Raw genomic sequence first — 25,771 nt, 5'->3', positions numbered from 1 at the left:
AGGAACCCGTGTTTCTCAGGTCCTGGGAAGCAACAACCGAATGTAGTTAATAGCATTGCTCAGAGCCTTGGGTTGCACAGTAGGTGTTCTCTTTTCTTATTTGAACTACATAGAAGCAATAATGTCTCTTTTGGCCTATCCTCCAGATATGGCAAGCCAGGTTGTAATGCGGAGACCTGTGACTACTTCCTTAGCTACCGGATGATAGGGGCTGATGTGGAGTTTGAGCTGAGTGCAGACACGGACGGTTGGGTAGCAGTTGGATTCTCTTCAGACAAGAAGATGGTAAGACACAAATCGCGATAGGAGCTGCTTTTTCTCTTTGCTTTGTTGTTCATCTTTAGATTTTGGAAGAAATGAATTAATCCAAGAATTAGAAGCATTGTGTTAGCCACAGCTCTCTAACTGCACGTTTAAAAAAAAAATCAGAGGCTGGAAAGATGATTCAGTAGCTAAGAGCACACACTGCTCTTGCAGAGGACAGGGGTTCGGTTCCCAGCACCCACATCAAACAGCTCACAACCGCTTGTAACTCCAGTTCCAGGGGATCGGATACCCTCTGGCCTCTGTGGGCACCTGCACACAATGCACATAGTGCATATGCCATATAAACTTATGCAGGCACACATATAAATGTACATGTAAATAAAAGTAAGTAAATATTTTTTTTAATTCAAGCAAGCTTTAGCGGAAAGATTTGTTATTAGGATACAGAGTGTTTAGTGCTACGTGTAGTGATCAGCTCTGTCCACATTATTTTGCACACTACATATCCTGTGCCAACTGTTATATATCTCCTGCTCACATGTGTGTGGATTGGCTGGGGTTCAGCTTGTTTCCTGTGGGCTCAGCTGGGCTTGGCTGTAGTCCATGGGTTGAGTTTGATTTCCTGTGTGTGCTTTAGTCTGGAAGGGGCAGCTACCAAGGCCTGTTCTCTTCATAGCAGAGGCAGCAGTGAAGGACCATTGTAAGAGAGTCGGCATGCTTTTCCTTTATACTCACAGACTCAATACAGAACACTTCTGTGACCAGATATTTCTCTCTCCTCTGCCCTGTCACACACACACACACACACACACACACACACACACGCACCAGGCAAGTCTCCAATGGACACAAGCCAGGTGTCCTTGTCCTCTACCTCAATTGGTTCTGACACAATTTATGTGGAGACAGTGGCAAATGTCACAAAGTAAGGGTTTAGTTCAAGACTGCTCCATTGTAGATGCCAATTTGTGATCTGACAAACTGACTGTACATCTGAGTCCCTGTGACTTCCTCTCAAGTTTCATTAATTTGCCAGATCTCAGGGAAACACTTCCCTTGCGTTCGCCCATTGTGTTCATCAGCCTTACATTACTATTAACTCATTTTCAAAAGGCTTTAAGGGCAGAGGATGTAGCTCAGCATTGGAGAACTTGCTTACCTTAGCATGCACATGGCCCTGGATTCCATCATCCAACACTGTCACCAAGTGAATAAATAAGCAAAACAAACAAACAAAAACAAAACCAGGAAAATAGACAGATATTCAACAGCAAGGTTTTTTTCTGGCTCTGACTTCTGAAGTTTCCATCCATGGTTGCATGGCCCCATTGCTTTGGATCTGTACTAAGATAGTAGATTGTGATAGGGAGTCTTTGGGAGAGGAAACCGTCTAACCTTGTGTGTGTGAGGGAACCAAAATCTTAATATCTGCACCAGAAGCACACCACCAACTGTCTAACTTCCTTCCATTAGGCCCCATCCCTCACATTTCCCACTCTCCTCCAATAGTGCCATAGACTGGGAGCAACCTTTAACACAAAGGCCTTTGGGAGACATTTGAGATCCAAATTCCAGCAACTGTTTATAGTAAGGGGTGTTCAAACAAAGTAAATGAACAGCCAAATGCAAGAGATATATGGAGAAGGTGTGGGGGAGTGAGGGAGGAGCTTCCATGCCTACTTAAGGTACATCACCTGCCAAGCTCCTCCCGGTAATTAGCAGTCAGGAAGATCATACACTCTCTCTGTGTGTGTGTCTCTGTGTCTCTCTATCTCTGTGTGCATCTCTGTCTCTGTCTCTCTGTATGTAGTTGTACATGTACGGGTGAGTGTGAGCATGCATGTGTGTTCACCTGAGTGTGGCTGTCAAGGACAGCCTTGGGTGTCTTTGCTCAGACACCTTCCACCTTTTATCTGAGCTGGTCTCTCACTGGCCTGGAGCTTCAGCAAGTGACTAGGCCGGCTGGCCAGTGAGCTTCAAGGATCCACCTGTCTCTGTGTCTGTCTCATCACTGCTGGGATTGCAGACATGCTCAGCCACACCTGGCTTTTTACATGGGTTGCGGGAATCCAAACTCAGGCTGTCATGATCGCAGGGCAAGTAGTTGACCAACTGTGTCATGTCCCTGACCCTTCTTTCGGATGTTTAAAAAATTGTGTGTGTGTGTGTGTGTGTGTGTGTGTGTGTGTGTGTGTGTGAGAGAGAGAGAGAGAGAGAGAGAGAGAGAGAGAGAGAGAGAGAGAGAGTTGTCCAGTGTGGAAACCAAATCCAGGCCCTCTACAACAGCAGCAAGTTCTCTTAACCTCTGAGCCATCTCTCCAGCACCCTCTTTGGAGGGTTTATAAAGACTTCATTATGTCGATATATTGTTTAATCGTTGCTCATGAGTGATAATTCAACCTAGATACTGGAGGGGTGGGGGTGGAGGGTGGGTGGAGCTGAAATTCTCAATCCTCTAATGACATTTGGTCCTCCTTCGGGAGACCAACTCCAGTCTGAAGCTATCTAGGGTCCCCTAGCCACTAGTTAGAAGCATACAAAAAACAGTCTTCATACTATTAGACTTCTATGAGTTTCAGGAATTGGGGCAGAGACCAAACGTGATTTCTTATTATATCACGGTACTGTAGCCAGAGGTATAGTCCAAACCTCTGTTCAGGTCACATCTACCAACATCCTATTGCCCCAAATACGTCACACAGCCAATCCCAGAATGAAGTGGCTAGGAAGCGCACCCTCCCTACTGGGAAGCCCTGCGATGGTGTGTGTATCTGACTAGACTACCACCACCACTACTGTTACTGGAGAGTGACGGATCAAATCCAACAAGCTTCATCTTCCACAGTATCCATTGGCCAGGAAATAGCTGTACCTCAGAAGGAACAGTGGCAAGAAGAGGGACAGGGACCAGTAGGCCAGGCTGGGGGCATATTGTCACCTCCGTCCCTCTTGTCACCTCTGCTGTATTCTATGTGGGGCCTTCCCCAAGCTGCTAGCCTTTATTAAGCCAGGGCTTTTGCATGTGCTGCCTTGACTCTCTAGAGCAGTGGTTCTCCACCTTCCTAATGCTGTGACCCTTCAATACAGTTTCTCATGCTGTGGGGACCACCAACCATAAAAATTATTTCATTGCTTCTTCATAACTCAAATTTTGCTACTGCTATGAATCGTAATGTAAATATCTGATATGTGATCCCTGTGGGGGTCACGACCTGTTGGTTGACAAAGTCTAGAGTCTAGAGTCTCAAACCACTCCTCTTCATCTGGCTGACTTTGAGCCATGAGCAGGGAGTGAGAAAGGGAAGAGAAGAGGGAGGGAGACCCAGACCAAGGCACCTGCAGTGGCCAGAGTAAGGAGGACTCATTCTGTGGTGTTTTGAAAGCATCACTTGGGGATGGAGAGACTGCTCAGTAATTCAGACTGCTTGCTGCTGTTCCAGAGGACCTGAATTTGGTTCCCAGCACCCATGACAGGTGGCTGATGACCTCCCTTAACTCTAGCTCCAAGGGATCTGATGCCCCTTCTGGCCTCCATGGGTATCTGCATGCATGTGGCATAACACACACACACACACACACACACACACACCATAATAATAGTCAGACTAACTCCCTGAAACTAAGCCAAGGTACCAGCATCCCTGACATATAAGCTGCCTACACTTTACAGGATGGAGGACTAGTTTTACATGGATGCCTGGGAAGCAAAGCCTAAAGTCCCTAACTGTTACCACCTCAGGATGTGGAGTGACGGCACAGGAGCCCCTGGGGTTTCTCTTACTCTCCTTGTCATGGATTCACTTTGGTTTTTCTCTTCATGTGCTGTGGAGCAGCTGTGGGGTCAGAAGGAGCAGCTCCTGGGATCAGCCTGTCATTCTTCTGGTGGCCAGGGGGTGGGGCTGTGCTGAGGGATGTTGCCGGCCGATCTCAGGCCCTGGCCTGTGAATCAACCCAATAAAGGAGTGTCCCAATAAAGGAAGAAACGAAAAAAGGAAGAAGAAAAAGAACATGAGTTCAAGACCATAGTGAGACTGCATAGTGAGACCCTGTCTGAAAATAAGGAAGGGAGGGAGGGAAAAAAATGGGTTGTTTTAGGACTCAGATAACAGAGGCAGACTAGGGAGCCTTTGAAATGTAATATCTATAAAGTACAGGCCCCTCCTTTCCTCTCTCCTCTCTCCACTGAAGCATGGACTAAATTAAAAAGCAAAAACTCAGCGATGTATACTAAGAGCAATGTGGATTCCCTTTTTAATAACCTTGAATTTTTATGGAATGGTTTTCAAATTAGATTTAATATTTTTTTAACAGCAACTTTGGGTTCCTATCTAAACGACATGCCTCACAGGCTCCAGACGCTGCCTCCTCCATCATCCATAGCCTCCACGAAACAGTACAATCAACCAATCTTTAATGTTTTTAACTTGTTCTAAACACACACACACACACACACACACACACACACACACACTGAAATCTCCAGATAAGCTACAGAAATAGTTCCTCAAACTCCGCTCCCTTACCCCATCTCTCTGTCTCCATATCTTGTGCCAGATACACCAACTGATAGCCTTTTTATTATGGTATCACTTTTGACCATTTTCCTGTGTATAATTCAGCGGCATCAATCACAATCGCTGCTGTGAAGTCACCACCGTTTCCTAGTTCCAGAACATTTTCTTAAATAACATTTTCGCTTCTGAGCCTTTTCAATTAACGAATGGATTAGCTAATGACTTCGGAAAGTTTTTCATAACTGAAGTTCTGTTTTGTTTTGTTAGAGTGAGCATCAAGATGGCTTTGCCTGGCTCTCTCTGCTCATCAGGCTACTTTAATGTGGTTTTGTGCAGGAATGCGTTCTCCAATTCATCCCAGCAGGAAGGCCCCGGATGTCAGTCATAGTGATGCTGACTTTGCTCACTTGCTTAAGACGTTTTTAAAAAGGATTTAAAAAATTTTGTGTATTTATTTGTGAGGGAGGTGTGCATGCCATGGTGCACTTGTGGAGGTCAGAGGACAAGTTGCAGGAGTTGGTTCTCTCCTTCTACCAGGTGGGTCCCAGAGATCAACTCAGGTCGTCCCTCTTGGTGGCAAGCACCTTGCCCTTGCTGGCTGAGCCATCTCACTGGCCCGGTTTAAGGGTTTTAATGGTATTTAAAATCATTTTCGTGATATTTCTAATTACAGAGGCTATGGGATATATATGCATATTTCTAAGTGAGAAGTTTTTACCTCCTTTCTTCTCAACCTTTTTCTCTGCTAGGGTGGTGATGACGTCATGGCCTGCGTCCATGACGACAACGGCAGGGTCCGCATACAGCACTTCTACAATGTGGGGCAGTGGGCAAAGGAGGTTCAGAGAAACCCTGCCAGAGATGAAGAAGGAGTCTTTGAGAACAATCGTGTCACCTGCAGATTTAAGCGCCCTGTGAACGTGCCCAGAGATGAAACGATTGTGGATCTGCACTTGAGTTGGTATTACCTGTTTGCTTGGGGTCCGGCCATTCAGGGTAAGCCTTCATTTCAGCCTCTGCATTGAACACCAGTCACCATTGTGTTCGTGCTCACTGTTAAGTGGAGTCACACTGTGTACTCTACAAGGGAAAGGAAATATGAGTCCTTCCTTCAGAAGGTTCTAAGGAACTTACGGGGGGGACACTTGGCACAGTGTACACATGCACAGCTAGAGCGTGTGAGAACACAGGATGAGGGTGCACTTCATGAAGCCACCATCTGTCTGCTGTGGAGTGCGGATGTCTGTATTCGCTCCTCACCTCTTTCTACAGAGGTCTAGACATCACCACCCTCGTGTTTACAGAGAATAAGGAACTTCCTCATGGCAGACAATTAATTAAAGGTAGAGATAAAACTCAATTCTGGATCTTTCAGACTCCAAAGTCAGCAAACTCTATTACCCATCATCCTTTTTAATAAGAATGTCCTGAAGAGGAAAGGGTGGTCTGCAGAGATTTCTCTAGAGCTTGACAGCAAACATGAATTCTTACTTTATGACTATTCCCATGGTCACAAATCAATCAAAATACCCATTAATTAGCCCATTAATCCTCAAATATTAAGGTACACAATAATTCTCCAGCTATATTGGTATGTTAGAGGTGGGGGCTGGGATTCCGTGTTTCTAACAAGTTCCCGGATGATGCTGGAATGGAGATGGTGTGAATGTGGCAAAGCTCTCCAGTAGCTTCCTATCAAAGACCCAAGGGCATTCTAGGAGACCTTTTAGAGGCTGCTTAATTCAAGTCACGGTGTGAGCCTTCCATGCGGTCAGTGGACCTAGCGGCCTGACCAGGAGTGGAGGAAGTTTGGTTTGCAGTCCTGTACTGAAAACTCATTCTCTCACTCTGACTCCTAGGACTTTTTACCTTTCCTCCTTGCTTTTTCTTTTTCTTTGAGCCAGGTGTCTACTATGTTGCTCAGGCTAGAGCAAGCCTCCTACTTCAGCCTCCCGAGTGGCTAGGGTTACTGATGTGTACCACTGTACCCACCTCGACATCTGTTTTTACTGTGTGTTCAGTAGCTTTTTGTTGCTTCAGCTGACCTGCTCCCACAGCCGCCCCCCCCCCCCCCGATTTTTTCCACTGATTTAAAGAGTACACCATCCCCCCTTCTCCTTCTCTTCCCCTTCTTACCCGTTGCCTATTGAGAAAAGAGTTGAATGCCTCCAGATTCGGGGTATTTTTCCATTAGCTGGTTTCCCAGAGTAACCTCACTGGATCTGCAATGATACCTTCAAGTCCCTTTAGTATCATGGGAAATAAACGATAATTTTGCCTGGAGAGATGAATTCATTTCAAACGATAAGATTGGTGTGTGAAAATGTGAGTTTTTAGTACTGGTTCTGCCCCTTGGTAGCTATGTGGCCGTTATCTAACATCCGAACTTCATTTCCTTATATCTAAAGTGGGGGCAATAACAATACCTACTGTATAAGGTTATTGACTAGTAGGTGAAAATAATTATGTAGAATTGCTTTAGCAAATTGAAAAATGCTGTACATTAGTCCCATTTCATCTGTTGGAGATGTTTACTGGGATTTCTAGTGTCTACCTGAAACTCCATATTTGCCCCTATACATAATGTATAAACTAGAATTCAATATGAGATTTACAGTGATGCTAATAATATTACAGTGATAATAATATACTAATAAAGCAGTCATAACAGTACATAGTTATATTAAAGTCATATAAAATACAATCTTAAGCTCTTTTTCAAAATATCTTGCTACCGCATACTAGATTGTGGTCATTGAAAGCAGAAAGAGGAACCTTGGATAATGGGGATTCTCATCTGTTCAGAAGGTTGTCTTCTTAGAGTCTAAAGTCCCAGATGTGGAGGGATCCATACTCATCTGGCTTTGCTTGATAAGCTCCTCCAGGTTCCTCTTCTCATTGTTCCCAGGCCAAACAGACTGATCCCCGCCCCACGTGCTGGCCCTTTCCCGAGAGTTCTTCTAACATCTGTCAGTCCTATTACTGTCTCTTAGCATAAACTTTGGGCTAAGGTTTGAAGGACTAGGGAGTCCATTTCCCTCAAGAAAGCCGTGGACTGGAGGTGTGTGGCATAACCCTAGAGGCCAGGCAAGGACCAGTGAGTAAGGTGCTGTTAGGTACAGAGTGAGCGCGGACCCTACGGAGAGGGGGACCTCCCTGCCAGCTGGGAGACTGTGTGTAGCAGATGCTCGCTGTGTCTGGCAAAGCTTCCTGAGAGAAAGTCTGTAAAAAAAAAAAAAAAAAAAAAAAAAAAAAAAAAAAAAAAACCCTCATTGCAAACCGGGCCTGGTGGTACAGGCCTATAATTTCAGCTACTCTGGAGGCCGAGGAAGAAAGATCACAAGTTCAAGGCTTGTTTGGGCTACAGGGTGAGTTCAAGGCAGGCCTGGCAAGTTTATTGAGACCCTATCTCAAAGTAAAATATAAACATAAAAGAAAGTTGGCAAGCTGGGCCCATAGCTCAGTGGTAGATATTTGCCTAGCATGTGTATGAACCTGCATTCAATCTCTAGTACTGTACAACAAAAACACTCCAAAAAACCCTAACTTAGCTCTGGTCCTAGGAAAGCCTTTACATTGAACTATCATGCCTCAGTTTCCCTAACCCAGCTTTAATACATTCCCCCCACCCCCCGCAAGAAGTCAGACATGCCTAATCAACTTTACCTCATTTAAGCATTAATTTTTTTTTTTTAAGAAAAGAAAAACTTGCTAGGCATGGTGGTGCTCGTCTTTAATCCCAGCACTCGGGAGGCAGAGGCAGGCGGATCTCTGTGAGTTTGAGGCCAGCCTGGTTTACATAGTGAGTTCCAGGACAGCCAGGGCTACACAGAGAAACCCTGTCTTGAAAAAAAAAAAAAACAACAAAAAGGAAAACTCTTGGTTCAAATAGTTCTCTTGCCGTAGTAGTTCTCTTGCTGGAAGCCACAACTACAGATGTGCACCATAGCTTATAACTTGAAAAAAGTGGCTTATTAACATTTATTTTATCTACTTTGTCATCAGCCCTTAAGCATCCCACACAAGGACTTCCTTACTTTTTCTGGTGGCCAGGTAGAGAAAAGCTCCATCCAAGGACTTGGTACCTTAGTCATTCTCCTGTCCAAACTGTTCTTCCCTACTCTTTAGAAAATCAGACATCCTGCATGCCAATCCCTTTTGGCTAGGGAAGCCTCTCCTCTCCTCTCCTCTCCTCTCCTCCCCTCCCCTCCCCTCCCCTCCCCTCCCCTCCCCTCCCCTCTTTTCCCCTCCTCTCCTTTCCCATTTCCCCCTTCTTTTTTCTTTCTTCTCTCCACTCCTGTGGTGCATTCATGTGAGTGTACAGATGTGTGATTAGAGGTCAGAGTAAGATATTGAAAGATATTGAATGTCTTCCTTTATTACTCTCTGCCCCCCCCCCTTTTTTTTTCCTGAGACAGGGTCTCTCTGCATCATCCTGGCTATCCCAGAACTCTTTATGATGCACCTACCTCTCAAGTTCTGGGATTAAAGTGCCCAGCTCACCTTATTTCTTGAGATATTTCTTGAGTCCCTCACTGAACTGGAAACTGGCCTTTTGGGCTATGCTGGCCTGCTGTCCGCTCTACCTGTCTTTGATGCCTCTCTGCTCAGGTTATAGACATGTACCTTTGCTCCCCAATGCTCGGGTTATACACACACACAGCCATGCCTGGCTCTTTACATGGGTGTTGGGGCCTCAGACTTAGGGCCTCATGTCCTCAGGCTTGCAGAATAGGGACTCTTACCTACTGAGCCATCTCTCCAGCCAAAGGCTGGCTAGCCCTTAATAGCCCACAGTCAATGAAAGAGGACTTCCATTTGTGTGGGAGACTTTGGTCTGGACTAGAATTCCTGCTCCATAGCTCTAAGATATGGGGCTGTGGAGGTAGCTCAGTGAGAGAGCATTTGGGTTCACCCATCCCCCAAAGATCTGAGGAGGCAAAAATATACTTTTTTGGTTTTTTTCCCCACTGATGCTGGAGAGATTACTCAGTGGCTAAGATCACACCCTGCTCTTGTAGAGGACACGAGTTCAGTTTCCAGTACTCACATCAAGTAACTTCATCTCCAGGAGACCTGCACCCTGTTTTTGCCTCTGTACGTGCACACAATTAAAATTAAAATAAATCTTTTTAAAAAAATTAAAAGTCTTACACTATTTTATAGTGAGGAGTTTAAATTTATTAGAGGCAAATAGAAATCCACACACTTTCTGCAAGGATAAATACTAAAACTGGCGGCCACAGAACAGAGATACCAGTAAGTTGTTCTGATTTGGAGAGGGGGGGGATGACTTCAGATGAGTAAAACTGCCGTTGGGAGTGAAGATAAGTGATCTCTGTGTTCTCTGTCACATGTGCAGTTGACTGCTGGTGGCGCTCCCTGATTGCACATCTTAAGCACTCACGTGATTGTGTTTGGCGGTGAGAACCTGTCTGTAGTGTTTCTGTCTTTAACTCTGTGCGGCTTTTGATCGGCCCTCCTCTACTTCTGTGTTAAAGGCTCCATCACCCGACACGACATAGACTCCCCACCGGCTTCAGAGCGCGTTGTCAGTATTTACAAGTATGAAGACATTTTCATGCCGTCAGCTGCCTACCAGACCTTCTCCTCGCCATTTTGCTTGCTTCTCATTGTTGCCCTGACCTTCTACCTGCTGATGGGAACCCCGTAGCCACAGCTGCAAGGCCAGCGGACTACATGGAGTGCAAAGCCTTCAGTATATATTTTTCAATAATCGCCTATATCATTTTAGCTTCTGTTATTTAAAAAAAACAAGTCGTGATTTCAACATTTTTGGGAAAAAAAAAGAACAAGCTTTTCTCCTAGTCAAACAGGATTGTCAAGGCAACCCTGCTTTCGGAAAGTACTTAGAACGTTTGCAAACACTTCACGTATGTTTTCTATTTGAACTTTACAATATCTGTGCATTGGCTTAGTAAAACTGAGAGTCATAATACCGATTGGGATTTAGACCCAGACAAAGGCTGCCTTTTGTTGGACTACATCTCTCATAACCTGGGCTAACATGATCAGATAACACATAGCAAGGTAGAGAAAGAGCTAGACGTGGAAAGCATATCTCGGAGCAGTCTTTATTTTGAGCAGTACTGCACAAGAGGGTTTACTTTGCATGTTGCCGTGGAGAACTTTACAGGATGTCACATGTGCATCATCAGCTCTTGATAACATTTCTGTGGAGCATAAATGCTTTTAGATAGTCACACAGTTGATGAGGAATATGGGAGAAATTATAGTGATATGCAAATGGTTTGTATTTATCTAAAGAATCTTCTCAATTATAGAGTAGTTATGAGAGAAGTTTTATATTGCTGTTAGGAAAAATGGAAATAGAACTGTGAATATTCCTGAAGATGTAGAATTTCTTTAATGATAAAAATAGGAGAATTCTTAGTACTTAGAATTTGCTTTCTTCTGGTCCTGTGTTCTACCAACTAAAGTGTTCATGGATGGCTCTAGCCAATGGTGTTGTTCAAGTCAGCATACATTAAGTATAATTAAATATGCATTATGACAGACAAGTCATCTTAAGGAAAACATACATGAACATTTTTAAAGAGTGTAGCCATCAGGAGCAAAAATGGGGAGAATTGACCCTAAGGTAAATTCACCAAGAGTATACATTAAAAATGTTCAATTCTATGTTTCCTTTTTCAAAAGAGCCAGATACTCTTTTAGTCCAAATACCCATGCTAGTAGCCTACCTAGAGGAGAGACGCTGTGGGCACTTACACTGGGGGCCATTCCCACGGTGGCGTTCCAGAATTTTCTGATTTGTTCCCATGGCTTCCAAGGTGGCTCCAACTTTGTAGTTGAGCAACATCAGACTATGGTTTCTAAACCTATCCCCAAGATTCTTAGAGGTGAATGTCTGCCTGTAGAGAGAATGTTCAGATTCTTCTGAACTGGCGCCAAAATAAAGTACGTATTGCTACTTTGTGACACTGCCCACACCCAGTTTCAAACTCAAGGTTCCAAGTTGGTGGCTCCACCTGACTACAACTGCCTCTTCACTAAGCCCTCTGATCCTGGTCAAGCTTGGCTCTAGTATGGCTGGCATATCCGCTTCTCAGCATTAGTAGTTGGTTTAGGAGTTAGGGTTGGGAGTATATAGAGATACCCGTGTTGTAAATAAGAAGCCCACTATTTTTATATCCTTTATGTGTATGTAGTTGATCTATAAATAGCAGAGCAAACAGAGACTTCAGTTAATAGTAGGAATGAGTGGCATTTCCCTTCTATGTGTATTTCAAATCAAGTCACAGTTTCATAGTCTTTGGACTCTAGTGACCAGCTCTGTGTATTTAGCTTGGGACGTTCAGAGTTATCCTTGCCCTTACAGTAGCTGCATACAAGCGACTCTGCTAAGCTCCGGTGTCTTCTGCCTCTTCAGGGCCACTGCCTGTCCCAAGAGAGTCTGAAGGGCCTTGAGTTCTTCTAGCCTGCTCTCTGTCACCTGTCCTGTCTTCCCTCCTGTGGATGACGAGCTCATCTGTAAGGCTCTATCTAACGTAACTCTCTCCCCCTCCAGTCTTCTGGACTACGTAGTTTTCGGACTGACTCAGCACTCCTGTAGCCTAATGGGCTTCTTCATCATACATGCCGGAGTTTACTGAATTTCTGGCTTTTCCCTGGCCAACCCCCTCATCAGGAGCCATTTCTTTCTCCTCATCCTTGTAACTGATGCTCCTTCTTAGTAGGGACTCAGCTGACTGATGGACCGAGTTGCAAAACCGTCCTGATGTTATGAGTTTACTTGGGCCAGAGGAATCTCTTTTATACACTTTACTTGACTAGCAAATGTTTTTTATATATTCTACTCATGATCCAACCATGTCTTCCAAAACATAAATGACAGAATCCTTAGTGACAGTGTGGTTTTGCCTTTCAGTGGACATCAGTTGGTACTTTAAACAATAATCGTTGTCCTAAAATAAGGATTTCAGACAAGGGATGTATCGCAGCAGTTGGCCATCATCTCAGAGAACTGTCCACTGATAGACATGTTAAAGCCCTATAGACTCCGAATTCATCCATTCTTACCTAATCTACTCCTGCTTTTATCTCCATTCATTCTCTCTCTCTTTCAACAGGGCTTCTCAATCCTCCTCCTTCAGCCTCCTGACTCGTGGCTGCTGCTCTCTCAAGCATGCACCACCAGGTCTGACAATATGTTTTCATTTTCTATACAGTGATTGTCCTGAGGGAGAAGCCTATCAGCGCTTTTCGGTAAAATGCCCAAGTGAAATGTGAGTGGTGGACAAATCTAGGTAGTGCTGTTTTAAGTGCTCCATGTGGTTGAACTCTTTCAATCCCACCGACCAGAGGAAGCATCTGTTATTAATCCAGCTTGACAGAAGGAGAAACTGAGGTCGAGTTTAGCAGTGCTGGCAAGACTTTAGAGATGCTAGTTCGATGCCCTTGTCATGCAAGAGGCAGCGGGGGCCGCGGGAGTCCATAGGACTCGCTGCACCTCGTGCAAAGGCTTTCAACCTTCCATGAAATCGAGCCTGCTGCTCATGCTCAAATCAGCGAGGTGCCTTCACCTGCCCCCTAGTACTTTACAGTGACTATGAGGACTTCTTACAGCTGTATTTGAGGAACCAAACAGATTTGTTTTGTATCATTTTATTTCTGCTTAAAACCTTTTGATTATTTTTACCAGTCATTTTAGTACTTCTTTTTTTCTTTTCCTTTCTTTCCTTTCCCTTCCCTTCTGTTCCCCTCCACTTTCCTCCCCTACCCTCCCTCCCTCCCTCTCCTTCCTTCCTTCCTTCCTTCCTTCCTTCCTTCCTTCCTTCCTTCCTTCCTTTCTTTCCAGTAATGACAGTCGTACCCAAGGCCTTGTACACATTAGCAGCGTGTTCTACCACCCAGCTACACCCCCAGCTCATTTTTAGTACTATTAATGTTTTTCATACTAATGTGTCAATTGGACATGATTGGAAGAGTGCGTTTTTCTTAGCTTTCAAACATGATTTTCTTAAAACCATGGTCTGTCTTACAACATGGAACTCCACATGCTTTTTTTGTCCCTCTATGGTCAAACATGTACTCCGACAAAATCCAGAAGCTTCATTCAGTTACCTTGGGTTGGTTTTTGTCCTTAAAGAAATCAGAAAGTTTGACAACTGAGGGATGGATTTCCATTCCAGTGTATTCATACTATTTTTTTGCAATCCAAGTTTACTGTTTGTATTCAGGATTTTGTCTTAAGTGATGTTAGCACTGAAGTTGAATGCCATTCTTAGCTCTATCCTGGGATTTCTTAAATTTTCCTTGTAAAGGGCCAGGTTGTGAACATTTTAAACTCTGTATTTGTGCTCTGCTCTGCCACAGACAGTTCATAAGTGAACAAGCAGGGCTGCACATTAATACAACAACTGAAATTTGAACTTCATATACTTTGCAGATGCCAAAATGTTATATTGAGTTTTAAAAAGCTTTTGGAAATGAAAAATTCATTCTTAGTTTGCAGGCTGAACAAAAACAGGAAGTAGGCTGGGCTAGGCTCCCGGACTTTGGTTTTCCCACAGTAGCTTTAGTCATGGGCATACTATCTATCCAGTCCATTGTAAATCATATCACCAGTAACTTACTGTTAGCTAGTTGTCAAAGTTAGTGAGTACTTTGTTTAAACATGATTTATAGTTGGTTTGCTGTTATAACTGAATATCGTAGTGACATCCTTACACATTTATGTTCTAATGTGTTTTCTGGAGTTAGCACAAAAGAGGTAACAGTAAAGAACCAATCTAGGTAAGTTACAGCTTTGTTTTGCCTGAAGTCTGGCAATCATGAACGTGTTTCACTGTTGAGCTGCTCTTTCGGTGAACATTTCTATGCTTTAGAGTAATTTATTTCTGTGTAGAAATTTTAAAAAAGTATCATAAGGGCATGAGAATGCTTTATACATCTTTCTCATATAGTGAAACAACGTGTGTGAGCCAGCATACTAGGCCACATGATGAGGTGACTGTAATTGATTCTTATACATCCTTACTCTCTAAACAGAACTGCATATTTAGTGAACAGATTGATTACCTTCAGTGTGTTTATATGTATATACACTTTGTACATATGTGACAGATAGGGGTGTATTTATACATAAACACACACACACACACACACACACCATTTGAGCATTAAAGGTTATTGTAAGGAATGGTTCTTTTTTCTGACCTCTTGTATACTTTAAAACCCAGAGATAAAATATTGCGTGTGTTACAGGCATACTTATCCTTGAATCTTTAGTAATTTAGTTTGTAGAAGGGATTCCTGGATCTTTATTATTAAGCCTTGCCTCCTCTTATTCAACATTATATGAATTGTTAAGAATGTATATGAATTGTTGTTTAATTTAGCTTTTCTATACCATTAAGAAGCCAAGACTCATATTAGTTAAGTAACTGGCATGTTACATGGCAGCCTAAACATGTTTTAAATTGCATTGGTTTTCTTACTCTATTCTATTATTTAATGAGCAATTTGTGTACTTTCAAGTTGGATTTCCTTGTGTTTTTATTTAACAGATGACTTGCATATAATTTCCTTTTCATGAAAATAGTAGTTAAGGAAATATGAGCCTAAATATGTCTGGCACTGGAAATTTGTATGTAAATCTCCTAGACTTGGGGGTGTGTTCCATTTAAGAATACACCAACGATTGAGTAATATTTTCAGTTTTCTCCAAAATATTTGCTGTTAGGTGAGTAACCACTCAGTCTGATTCTTCTGGAATATAATCATTCTCTAAGGTTGCTGAATGCTCAGTGGGTGTGGCATTCACCCAGGTCACTAGCCTCTTTCCTGCTTCATTGCCTAGAATGCCCTGACCCCTGCACCCTGGAAGAGTGAACGCAGCTTCTCCACATGCCTTATTCCCACTGACGCATTGACATGCTGGAACAATCTGACACCAGAAGTACTAATACAGTTTTTCTGAGACTGTCTACAAAATACTATTTTGTTAAAACTATGCCTTTAAATAGACACTGATGGGTTATATTTGTTTTATAAAAAGTTGTGTACCTAATGTTCAATTGTGATTGATTTTGAGATTATATATAAATGTATATTTATAAGCCTGTCCTCTGTGGATTTTTACTCTAAGATGTGTGACACATTACTAATAAAGATATGGGTTTCTATTTATGTAAAGTAATTGTGGCAACACTCCTAACTGCTACCCAAATGATTATCCCATTCATTGGCCTCCACACATACTTTTATCTTTAGAGGATTAAGTTATACTCAGAATATATTAACCAGGATTAAGCTTTAAAAACATAAACTCTCAACATAATTTGAATTCTTCCTGTTGATGTAATTAAAACTAGTTTATAATTCCTTATTGCTTTGCTCTGGTGCACTTTTTGATTTTCCATTTCTTTTTTTTTTGTGTGTGTTATTTAAATGTAAAATGTTTCTCCATTCTCCTTGAATCATTATAGACCTTGGGAAAGATGGCAACCTGTCTTGTCTCACAAATAGGAAAACTGTGCTGCTTTAGTTACCTAAAAGTCCTTGTAGAAAAGCAATAAGCAAAAATCAGCTTGTGGAGGCTCCAGTTTGGTATCTTATCAGGCAGTAAGTGGTGATCTATAATCTCATTCCGAGTGTATCAGCTACTTTAAGAATTTCAATTAAAGTCCTTACTGGTGACTAAACCATATAGTATCACTTAAGAATAAGTAGAGGGGCTGGTGAACGGGCTCAATGGGTAAGTGCTCTTGATGCCAAGCCTGAGGACCTGAGTTTGATCCTGAGAGGCCACATGGTAGAAGGAGAGAACTCCCATAAGTTGTCCTCTGACCTCTGTGCACCTCCATGTGCGCACACACACTAAGTAAATGTGGTTTTAAAAGAATGACTAGGTAGAGTTAGCGGTAGCGTCTACTGAGTCAGGAGGAAGGAGAGAAACTGCAGTAGCTGAGCTGCTGATTCTACTGGGACTGGTTTGAGAAGATACAGTGGCTACATCGGTAAGGAGAAGCTCTTGTGTAGCTGAAACCTAGAGCCAGGGTCCTCCCCTAGCCTGAGGGCAACCAGAAATGCAGGCAAGGATACTGAGGTTGAATTAAGATATAAGCTGTGCAATGAATGTGTTCCTTTAGTATTCCTATGCTGAAGCCATAATTTCCACTGTGGAAGCCCTTGGGGATTCAGCATGCGCGTGCGTGCGTACGTGCGTGCGTGCGTGCATGTGTGCGTGCGTGCGTGCATGTGTGCGTGCGTGCGTGCGACTAGGTGGTGGTGCTGGGGAAGCCATTGTGATCGAATTAGTGTCAAGACGGGATTGGGACAAGAGAACCCTTGCCAGAATTTGATCATGCTGGTCCCTTGGTTTCAGACCTCCTAGCTTCTACAACTATTTGAGCCATCTAAAGTAATTTGGAATAGCAGCCCAAATTCACAAAGACAAAGAGATGGACCAAATTAGCAGAGTAGACAGAGGCATCCCCAAGAAAGGGAAGGGCAATGCAAGGAGAAAGTGATGGGTATACAGTGCTGGTTGGTGGCGCTGGTTGGTGGCGGAAAAGTCACCGGCCATGGCCCCGAGTACCAGAGTTATAAAGAGCTTTATTAGAAAGAAGAGGGGATAGGAGGGAGGAGCCAGGCCTGGCGGGGGAGGGAAGCGGGAAACAGAGCAGAGAGCAGAAAGGAAACAGAAAGAAGGGGATGGGGGTCTGCCTCTGGCTTTTTAAGGTCGGGATTGCATAACCACGTGGTGTTCGCTGATGATGTAAGATGCAAGACGCCAGGCTCCGAGCTGCGCATGTACAGAATCCTAACAGAAAGATTAGCAGGATGCATGCTGGCCCCAGCTACCCCTGACAAGGCTATTATGTCTGCAACAGATGTCCACAAAATTGGTCACTTAAAACAACACAAATGTATTGTCTCATTGTTTTGGTGGCCAGAGATCTCAGTGGAATCAAGATGTTGGCTAGACTTGTTTCTTCTGGAGGCTTCACAGAAGAAGACTCGTGTTTTGGTTTCTAGTTGTTGATAGCTGCCAGCATTCCCTAATCTGTCATTCCAATGACAGTCTGAGCTTTGGCTATATGGTATATGGTATACCATCTCCTTTCATGTCATTTAAACTCCCTTTCTTCCTTTGGTAGACATACTTGTGATTATATTTAGCCCCTCTCTACCATAACCTAGAAATGATCTCTTTGTCTCAAGAACCTTAGCTTAGTTACAATTGCAAAGTGCTTTGCCATAGTGGGCCACACATTGCACAGGGGTCAGGGTATCTCTGGAGGACCGTTCTTCATTCCTTCCTAAAACTGAAAGACAAAGGGTAAAGTGGGGAGTAGAGAGATGAGGTAGAGTGAGCCTGTACCTGATCACACAAGACTTTGCAAGTTGTAGTGAAGTGCTCAGATGCCTTTACACGGGATAAAGAGGCTTGGAAAGAGGTCAGTTTGTGTCTTAAGAAGATCATACTGCCTGCAGTGTGATAGATCAGAGTACATGGAATGAAAAGTAGGCTGAGAGACCTGCTGGAGGCTGAGGTGACATCATCATAGTGCCAAGTGTGCAACCAACTGTGCAACACATAGGACTCAAAGCATCAGGACTTCATCTGTAGATGAACAGTGCGGTTTAGCTGGGTGAGATAACATCTCTAATCTCAGCACTGAGGAGGCTGAAGCAGAAGGATCTTGAGTAAGAGGCTAGCTGAGCCACGTGGTAAGACAGTATCCAGACAAGCGGGAGGTGGGGGGTATTGACAGCTGAAGTCAGTGGTAAAAAATTATGGACTGGATGTCAGAGTTACCTATCAGAAGGGAGTAGTCATAAATGCCCTTACCTGGTGGCTCGTGGGCTTCAGAGGAATAACTGACATTTTCTCTGAAATGGTTGACTACTGGGAGTTAGGGATCAGGACTTGGAATACTGGGCTATCTCTTCTTTGGCTGTGTCTCTACAACACACAAAGGTTGAGGCCATCCGGTGGCATAAACACCTAGCCTTCCACTCTGTGACTCTGAATAAGACTGAAAACAGAAGACGGTGGGTGCATTCCAAATTGCCCAGACTCACCCTTCTTTAGTCCTAAACTAAACTATCTTTTTTGTTTGTTTGTTTGGGACCCATGGGGGTGGAGGGGAGGGGGAGAGCGGTGTTATGTGTTTGCTTGTCTCTCCTGTGCTGAGCATGGATGTAGATGTGAACACACAACATTCAAAATATCGTATGGACTTTGTACAAAAGCAAGTTGTTCTGAGAAGATGGTGGTTGTTCTGCTCAGAGGATAGTGTTGTGCAACCCAAGTGCTTAGCATATTCGTTTGTAGAAACACTTGGAGAATATGGTGTTTGTAGAGACACAATGCTGGGTAAAGCCTCTCCCTGCTAGCGTTAGACCTTGGAGGTTGTTGTATTCATAAAAGATGAGTGTCTGGGACACAGATTGTTCAAGAGATGACTCTTGGCAAGGAATCATTTTGAGAGCCACTATCAAGGTCTCACCATGTCCTGGGCCAAAAAGAGTAACTACAACAGATGTCCCAATGAGAAAATACCTTGATTCCTATAACTGGAAGGGCTGGTGCAGCCTGGTCTCAGGGTCCTCCACTGTTTCCAGGGTGCCGAGGAGACTGGTCTCCCCTGAGGGCTTTGTCAGGTGATGCCACCAAAGAGAAACTAAGAAACATAGCATTTTAGAAGAGATACCCTAGAACTGATGCTCCATGAGCTTGAGATTGGAGTGGACTTGGGTCCCTTTTTCAGATTTAGTTCTTAGGTCCTATCAACCCAAAACACAGCACTCATCTCAAAAGGAATAAGACATAATTTTTTCTTAAGCAAAATGTGAGTGACTATGGCCTAGGAACATGTATCCCAGTTGCCTCAAGAGACGTATTCTAGCATGGAAGTGGTTACAAGAGATTTTATTAGTTAAAGGATAGAGAAAGTCAAAATTAAAGCATTAACCACATACATTAATAGGGCTACTACTGTTAGGTAAGTTATATCAAAGAAGGGAAAATTCAGCTATGTATTTAGATACTCTCTGGTGACATTCTTAGCTTTTGGGTGGGTGAAAGCTAGAGGGCCACAAAAAATGCATTTTCAAGGTTTTATCTGATGGTCAAAAGGATGTTAGGTTAGACAGCAGTGGGCAATGAATGCCTGTCAAGGGAGGGCTAAAAATAGCCCTGAATCTGCGGTTCCCAATCTTGGCAATCACCAATCCCAGTTGAGTTTTCAACCTTGCACACGCATCTTCAACACAGGCATGGCTTTTTCTTGCTGTGTCTCCTTGCCCCCAGAACTTTAAAGTTCTACATCTCAGTAGTCAAACTTTGCGTGCAACTAAATGAATACTCAATCATTCTCCACCTGTAGGTTGCAATGCATGTCAGATATCCCGCGTATCAGACACTTACATCATGATTCTTAACAGAAGCAAAATTACAGTTATGAAGTAGCAATGAAAATAATTTTATGGTTGAGGTCACCACAGCATGAGGAACTGTATTAAAGGGTCGCAGTATTAGAAAGGTTGAGAACCACTGCACTAAGGTTTCAGTATCACGAAGTAAGCACAGACAGGCTGTTGGGAAAGGATACCATTCATTCATTCTCTTGCTCAGTACACATTGAGCTCCCATTCTGATTATGAATATCCTTTGCTGTGTCAAGTCCTAGACACACAGAACTGAAGCAGGCTTAGTCCCTGCTCTCTAGGAGCTCTGTAGGGAGACAGATACATCAACCAGCGACTCTGGGAGGTGAAGAAAACCCCAGTGTAGAGGAGGCCATACAAATACTTCTCAGTTTACACTGCCTCTGTTTCCTTTCTGTTAGAGTTCTCTCCTTCACCAGAAATTCTGACTGATGCCTGTCAGTGCTGTTTGGCCATTAGAACCATTTTGAAAGGCTCAGCAACTTTGCTTTCCACTGAGACTTGGGAACAGAGTATGGTACCGTGACAGAGCCTCTTCCGCTTGCTGAACTGGGGCCCCGACACAATTCAGACAACACTCACAGGCCTTTCCTCCATTGGTGAAGAGTTTGTTCCACGACTTACTTTTCATGGGAACTTAATTTTTGTAATTGGAGAGCGTTGCAGGTTTGAGGAGTCATTTGGATGTGTTTTGAACCCCTTTTGTTAGAAGATAGGAAGCTGGACCCAAGGGAGCTGTTCACGGAGGAGGCTTCACCACTGGGTGCAAGTGACTGGTTCAGGGCTTGAGTGAAAAAAGATGCAGATTATCTAAGCTGTGCAGAAGGACTTCTTCCTCTACTCTGAGTGGGACCCAGGTCTGCTTTGGCTCTGCAGGGGTTAGAAATTTGGGGGAATGGAGTGACTGAGGCACTGGTTATTTTATGATTAATGGGCACTAGATTCTGTGAGTTTTGAGCAGCAGGGTGGCATGAATGATTGACTTGGGCTCTGAACAAATGGGAAGCACCCCCCACTCCCGTGTTTTTTTTTTTTTTTTTTTGATGCTGTTATGTAAAGAGCAGCTCAAGTCAGTGAATATGCACGCTGACAGTTAATAGGACTAAAATGGGCAGAGGTGATCTCAGGTGGTCTGAACCAAGCAGCTAAGTAGCTCCGTAAAATGTAAGCACAACTGAAGCAAACATTTGCTGAGTCAAACTCCAAGACCCAGACACTGAGAACCAGTGGTCCCAAACCTCATAAGCAAGATGGAAAGGAGAAAGGAATTGCTTTTTCTTTTTCTTCACTTACTGAATCCTTTTATCTCCAGGACCTAGTTAGCAACGTTTCTTCATGTGAAAACTACCTTATCTACATTAGAACAGAAAGAGAAACAGAAATTTCATTCTGAAATTAATATGAAAATTTGTTGAAAACAGGAAAGAGATAATAACTCCTGGTGGAATCCTCCCATATTGAGTATTCAACTAAGGAGTAAAGACCAGCTTTCCCTCTTTCTTGGCTCTCCTTCTATCCCTCTCTCCCTTTATGTCTCCTCCTTCCGTCTCTTTCTCAAACAAAAAGGCTGTTTCGAGTATTTTATGGGAAGCAGGCTTGGATTCCAAAATGTTTTCCTCAGGGCAGAAGCACCTTGGACTACCCGGGGCTTGCTCCCCCCCCCCCACCCCAACAACTCTATAGTAAGAACTATGATTTCCAGAACTATGTTCTCGCCAGCGGGAACATTTCGGTGGGGAGCAAACAGCGCCAGTTAAACACTGATACACGTACTCTGAGGCGTTTAGATTGCTCCCTTACCGAGGCTCCTACTCTGTATTAGGAACAAATGGCTAACAGTGGCTGCACATTATGGTTCTCCAAGGAGCTTTACACAGAAGCCAAAGGATCCCTTGTTCAGATCAGTTAGCATAGGACATAAGCGCTACGGAATACGGGTCCAGAGTGTGAACCCCGCCTCACCCACTTGGCGGCTGTATGAAGCTGTACTGAATTTTTCTGCTCCCCTGTTTTCCTGTTTGCAAAACAAAACTAGTGACATCTCTGGAGGGATGTTCTAAGGATACAATGAGCTGATAGGAGCCAACCTCCTAGAGACTGTCACATGGCAATAGCTACTTAAAATCCTGTCGTACACACCAGAGAGCACTTTAAAGTGTTTAAAAGCCTCTTCCAGAGGACCAGAGTTCTACTCCCAGCACCCAAGTCAAGTTGCTCACAACCACCTGTAACTCTAGCTGTGGGGATCCGACGTTTCTGGCTTCTTTGACCACCCACACACGTTGCATACACACGATTAAAAGTAAGTATTTACGGGCTGGAGAGATGGCTCAGAGGTTAAGAGTGCTGGTTGCTCTTCCAGAGGTTCTGAGTTCAATTCCCAGCAACCACATGGTAACTCACAACCATCTATAATGGGATCTGGTGCCCTCTTCTGTCTTGCATGCAGGCAGAACACTAGGTACATAATAAATAAATAAATCTTAAAAAAAAATAAGTATTTACTAAGTAAATCAGTAAAACTAAGTCTGTGCATCAGTGTTTTTAGAAATACTTCCCAAGCATAAAGCACAGCTTGTGTTTTCTATCTCTGACAGCGTCTCTTTTGGAATCCTGCCTCCGGAAAAATTGACACCAATCAAAGAAGGGGAGTTTTGTACTGTGTGTCTCCTACTTCGCGTCCTTGGACCCCTTCAAAACTTGTTACCTGGTCCATAGGGACCATTGGGCCCGAGGGCGGAGGCTTTTGTGCTCAGCCTCTTGGGAGTTGTAGTTTCCCTGGGTTCTAGCGCATGCGCTCCCCGCAGTCTGGGTACTACAAAACCCACAAGCCCTCGCGGCACCGTCCTCCTCCGCCCGCGCTCCTCCGCCAGCTCGCAGCCCCGCCCCTCGGTCCAGGCAGAGGCTCGATGGCCGACCGCGGCGGTCCTTCCGAAGCGCCCAGCCCGCGGGGCTCTCCCCGGCCGGAGCCTCGGGCCCCGCGGGTAGCCGGGCCGGGCGAGACCCCGCGAACCGCGGCGCTGGCGCTGCGCTTCGATAAGCCCATCAAACAGGCTTTCTACAACACGGGCGCGGTGCTGTTCGTGTGCCTGTGCTGCGGGGCGGCGGTGCTTGTGTACTTCATCCTCGAGGCCTTCCTGCGGCCGCTGCTCTGGGCCGTGCTGTGCGGCACCTTCCTGCACCCGTTCAAGAGCTCGCTCACGCGCCTGGGCCGCCTGTGGCTGCGGCGCCTGCACCGCGCGCACACGCCCATCGTGCTGGCCGCGCTGCTGCTGCCGCTCTGCTTCGCCGACTACGGCGTCGAGGCCCTGGGCGAGCAGGCGCTGCGCCGCCGTCGCCTGCTGCTGCTGCTGGGCGCGGGTGGCCCTCTGCTCTACGGTCTCTACTGCCTGGGCAGCTACCTGGGCGTACAGGTGCTGCTGGCGCACGCGGGCGCGCTCATCTGCCGGGGCCTCGACTACTTCAGCAGCCTGTGGGTGAGTGCCGGCGGGGGTTGGCGGGACCCGGGACGCCCGCGACAAGGAGGCCAAAGGTCCTCACCCGTGCTCCAGTGAGCGCGGGTGACCGCCCTCCTTCCCACGCCCGGGGAACTTGGCGCGCTTCCTTCTAGAGAAGCGGGTGTGATTTGAAACCGGCCCTCTTGTAGGGAAAAGGGCCCTTGGCTGAGACGTGCTGACCCACTTTGCACATCTGGCAGGCACGTCAGGGTGTCAGATTTCGAGTCCAACTCGCCTTTGTACTGACTTCTTACCAGGCTAGGGGTTATTTAGAACTGGTTAACTGGAATTACTCAAGCTCTCAAACTAAAGGTTTCGTTTCATGCCGGTGATGTCCCAGCGTTCAGTTCTTTCACTATATATAGTTCGGGTGTGACTCTGGGTGCTTTTCTATGACTACTGCATTTATTATGTGTGGACCTTTGCACATCCCTTCTGGTCTAGGTTAGCAGTGGACCGGTAAAGAGAGGTAGGTTATGGTTGAATCATAAGTGTCATGCTTAGGGAATTGAGGAACTTCCGAATTGAAAGGAATTTCAAGGATACTCTTAGAGACACATTTCCTGACTCAGACTACATCACAGGCCAGTTTGTCCACATATTTATTGGGCAAGGTTAAAATGAAGTGGTTATTTAATGGTTAAGAGTGTTAAGAATATGGATCGATAAACTACCACAGGGGTTGAATGTATTGCAGGGATAGAGAACATCCTAGAGTGCATGAGGCCCAGTGTGTACACACCTTATACAATTTCACTTTTATTCACTTCATTTGTTAATGAAATAAAGTTAATATGCCCTGACATTATTAAGTTACAAATATATAGTTGCCTTTATTTGTTAAGCAGATTTCAACTTGCCAAAGGGTGTTGGTAGAATGCTAATTGATCCTAGGACCATCATTTCACCTCTTGGTTCAAGTGTAAAGTTGATTGAACACAGGGTTAGGTACTCTGTCTTCAGGGTGCATATAATTGTATATGAGCACATTATTTTTTTGGTGCTGGGGGTTGAACCCAGGGCTTCATGTGTGCTACAGAGTTATACCTTCAGACTCATAAATTAGCAATTCCTATTGGAACAGACATATGCAGAAGTAAGTGTACATTCTCACAGTTATGGGCCACAAGGATCAGACAGCGTGACTGCCTTAAAGATAGGTATCCAGTGGACAAATTTGTGGTACACTTTTTACAAGTTGTACTGGGGACCAAACCCAAGTGTTAGCAAGCTCTAGGCAAGACTCAAATACTGATCTATTCCTCTAGCCGCATGGTTCACTCTTAAGTTAAATTCAGGGCTTGGAGAGATGACTCAGAGGTTGACCACTTGCTGCTCTTTCACATGATCTGAATTCCTTCCCAGCAGCCATGTTGGCCATTGACAACCTCCTGTAACTCTTTAACTCCAAGGATCCCAATATCTTCTTCTGATTTCTGTAAGCACCTGTATACGCACGCGCGCGCGGCTGTTTCTTATGTACACAAACATAAAAATAACAAAAATCAATCTTTAGGAATAGCTTGAAAAAGCCTGGTGTGGTGGTGCATGCCTTTAATCCCAGCACTCAGGAGGCAGAGGCAGGTAGATCTCTGTGAGTTTGAGGGCAGCCTGGTCTACAGAGTGAGTTCCAGGACAGCCAGGGCTACACACAGAAACCCTGTCTCGGGGGTGGTGGAGGGGAAAGCTTTAAAAAAAAAAAAAAGAAGCTAAAATTAGTGCCCCTTTGTTAAACAAGTCAGCTACATGGATTAGATTCCTCATATAAAAGACCATTATGTACCTATAAGAAAAGTCCTCAAGAAATTCAGACACGATTACAGATTCTGTAATATAATATTTCAACTGTTGACAGGTGTCATCCATTGAACTCTAGGAAATGAGAAAGGAAAGGCCTACCTTATATGAATAGTGTGTGTTTTCACCTGGAGTAAGAGGTGCTGCTCGGGTGTAAATTGGCAGGGAGGAGAGGAGGCGGGGCATTTCTGTGTGTCCCTCACAGACTGGATTTTGGGCTCTTAGGAAGGTGTATGTGAAACTCAGTGTTTG

At 44.5% G+C, this 25,771-nt stretch overlaps 2 protein-coding genes across 3 annotated transcripts in view; both read left to right on the top strand.

The window, feature by feature from the left end:
- The window catches only part of Frrs1l (ferric chelate reductase 1 like), a 31,712-nt gene extending 15,615 nt beyond the window's left edge, over positions 1-16,097 (top strand). Inside the window, exons 3-5 of the mRNA XM_059254381.1 lie at positions 147-285; positions 5,531-5,777; positions 10,283-16,097. Of these exons, the coding sequence (XP_059110364.1) occupies positions 147-285; positions 5,531-5,777; positions 10,283-10,455 (559 nt within the window). The 3' untranslated portion in view covers positions 10,456-16,097. The remainder of the gene's footprint in view (positions 1-146; positions 286-5,530; positions 5,778-10,282) is intronic.
- A 7,037-nt stretch (positions 16,098-23,134) lies between these two features.
- Positions 23,135-25,771, top strand: part of Tmem245 (transmembrane protein 245) — a 78,392-nt gene continuing 75,755 nt past the window's right edge. For both annotated transcript variants that reach the window (XM_059254380.1, XM_059254379.1), the window contains exon 1: positions 23,135-23,701. In XM_059254380.1, the coding sequence (XP_059110363.1) occupies positions 23,135-23,701 (567 nt within the window). The remainder of the gene's footprint in view (positions 23,702-25,771) is intronic.

The sequence above is a fragment of the Peromyscus eremicus genome, chromosome 2 (genome assembly GCF_949786415.1).
Source record: "Peromyscus eremicus chromosome 2, PerEre_H2_v1, whole genome shotgun sequence".
Classification (NCBI taxonomy): Eukaryota; Metazoa; Chordata; class Mammalia; order Rodentia; family Cricetidae; genus Peromyscus; species Peromyscus eremicus.
Note: the sequence above shows the minus strand (reverse complement) of the source record. Positions and strands in the feature narration are given on the sequence as shown.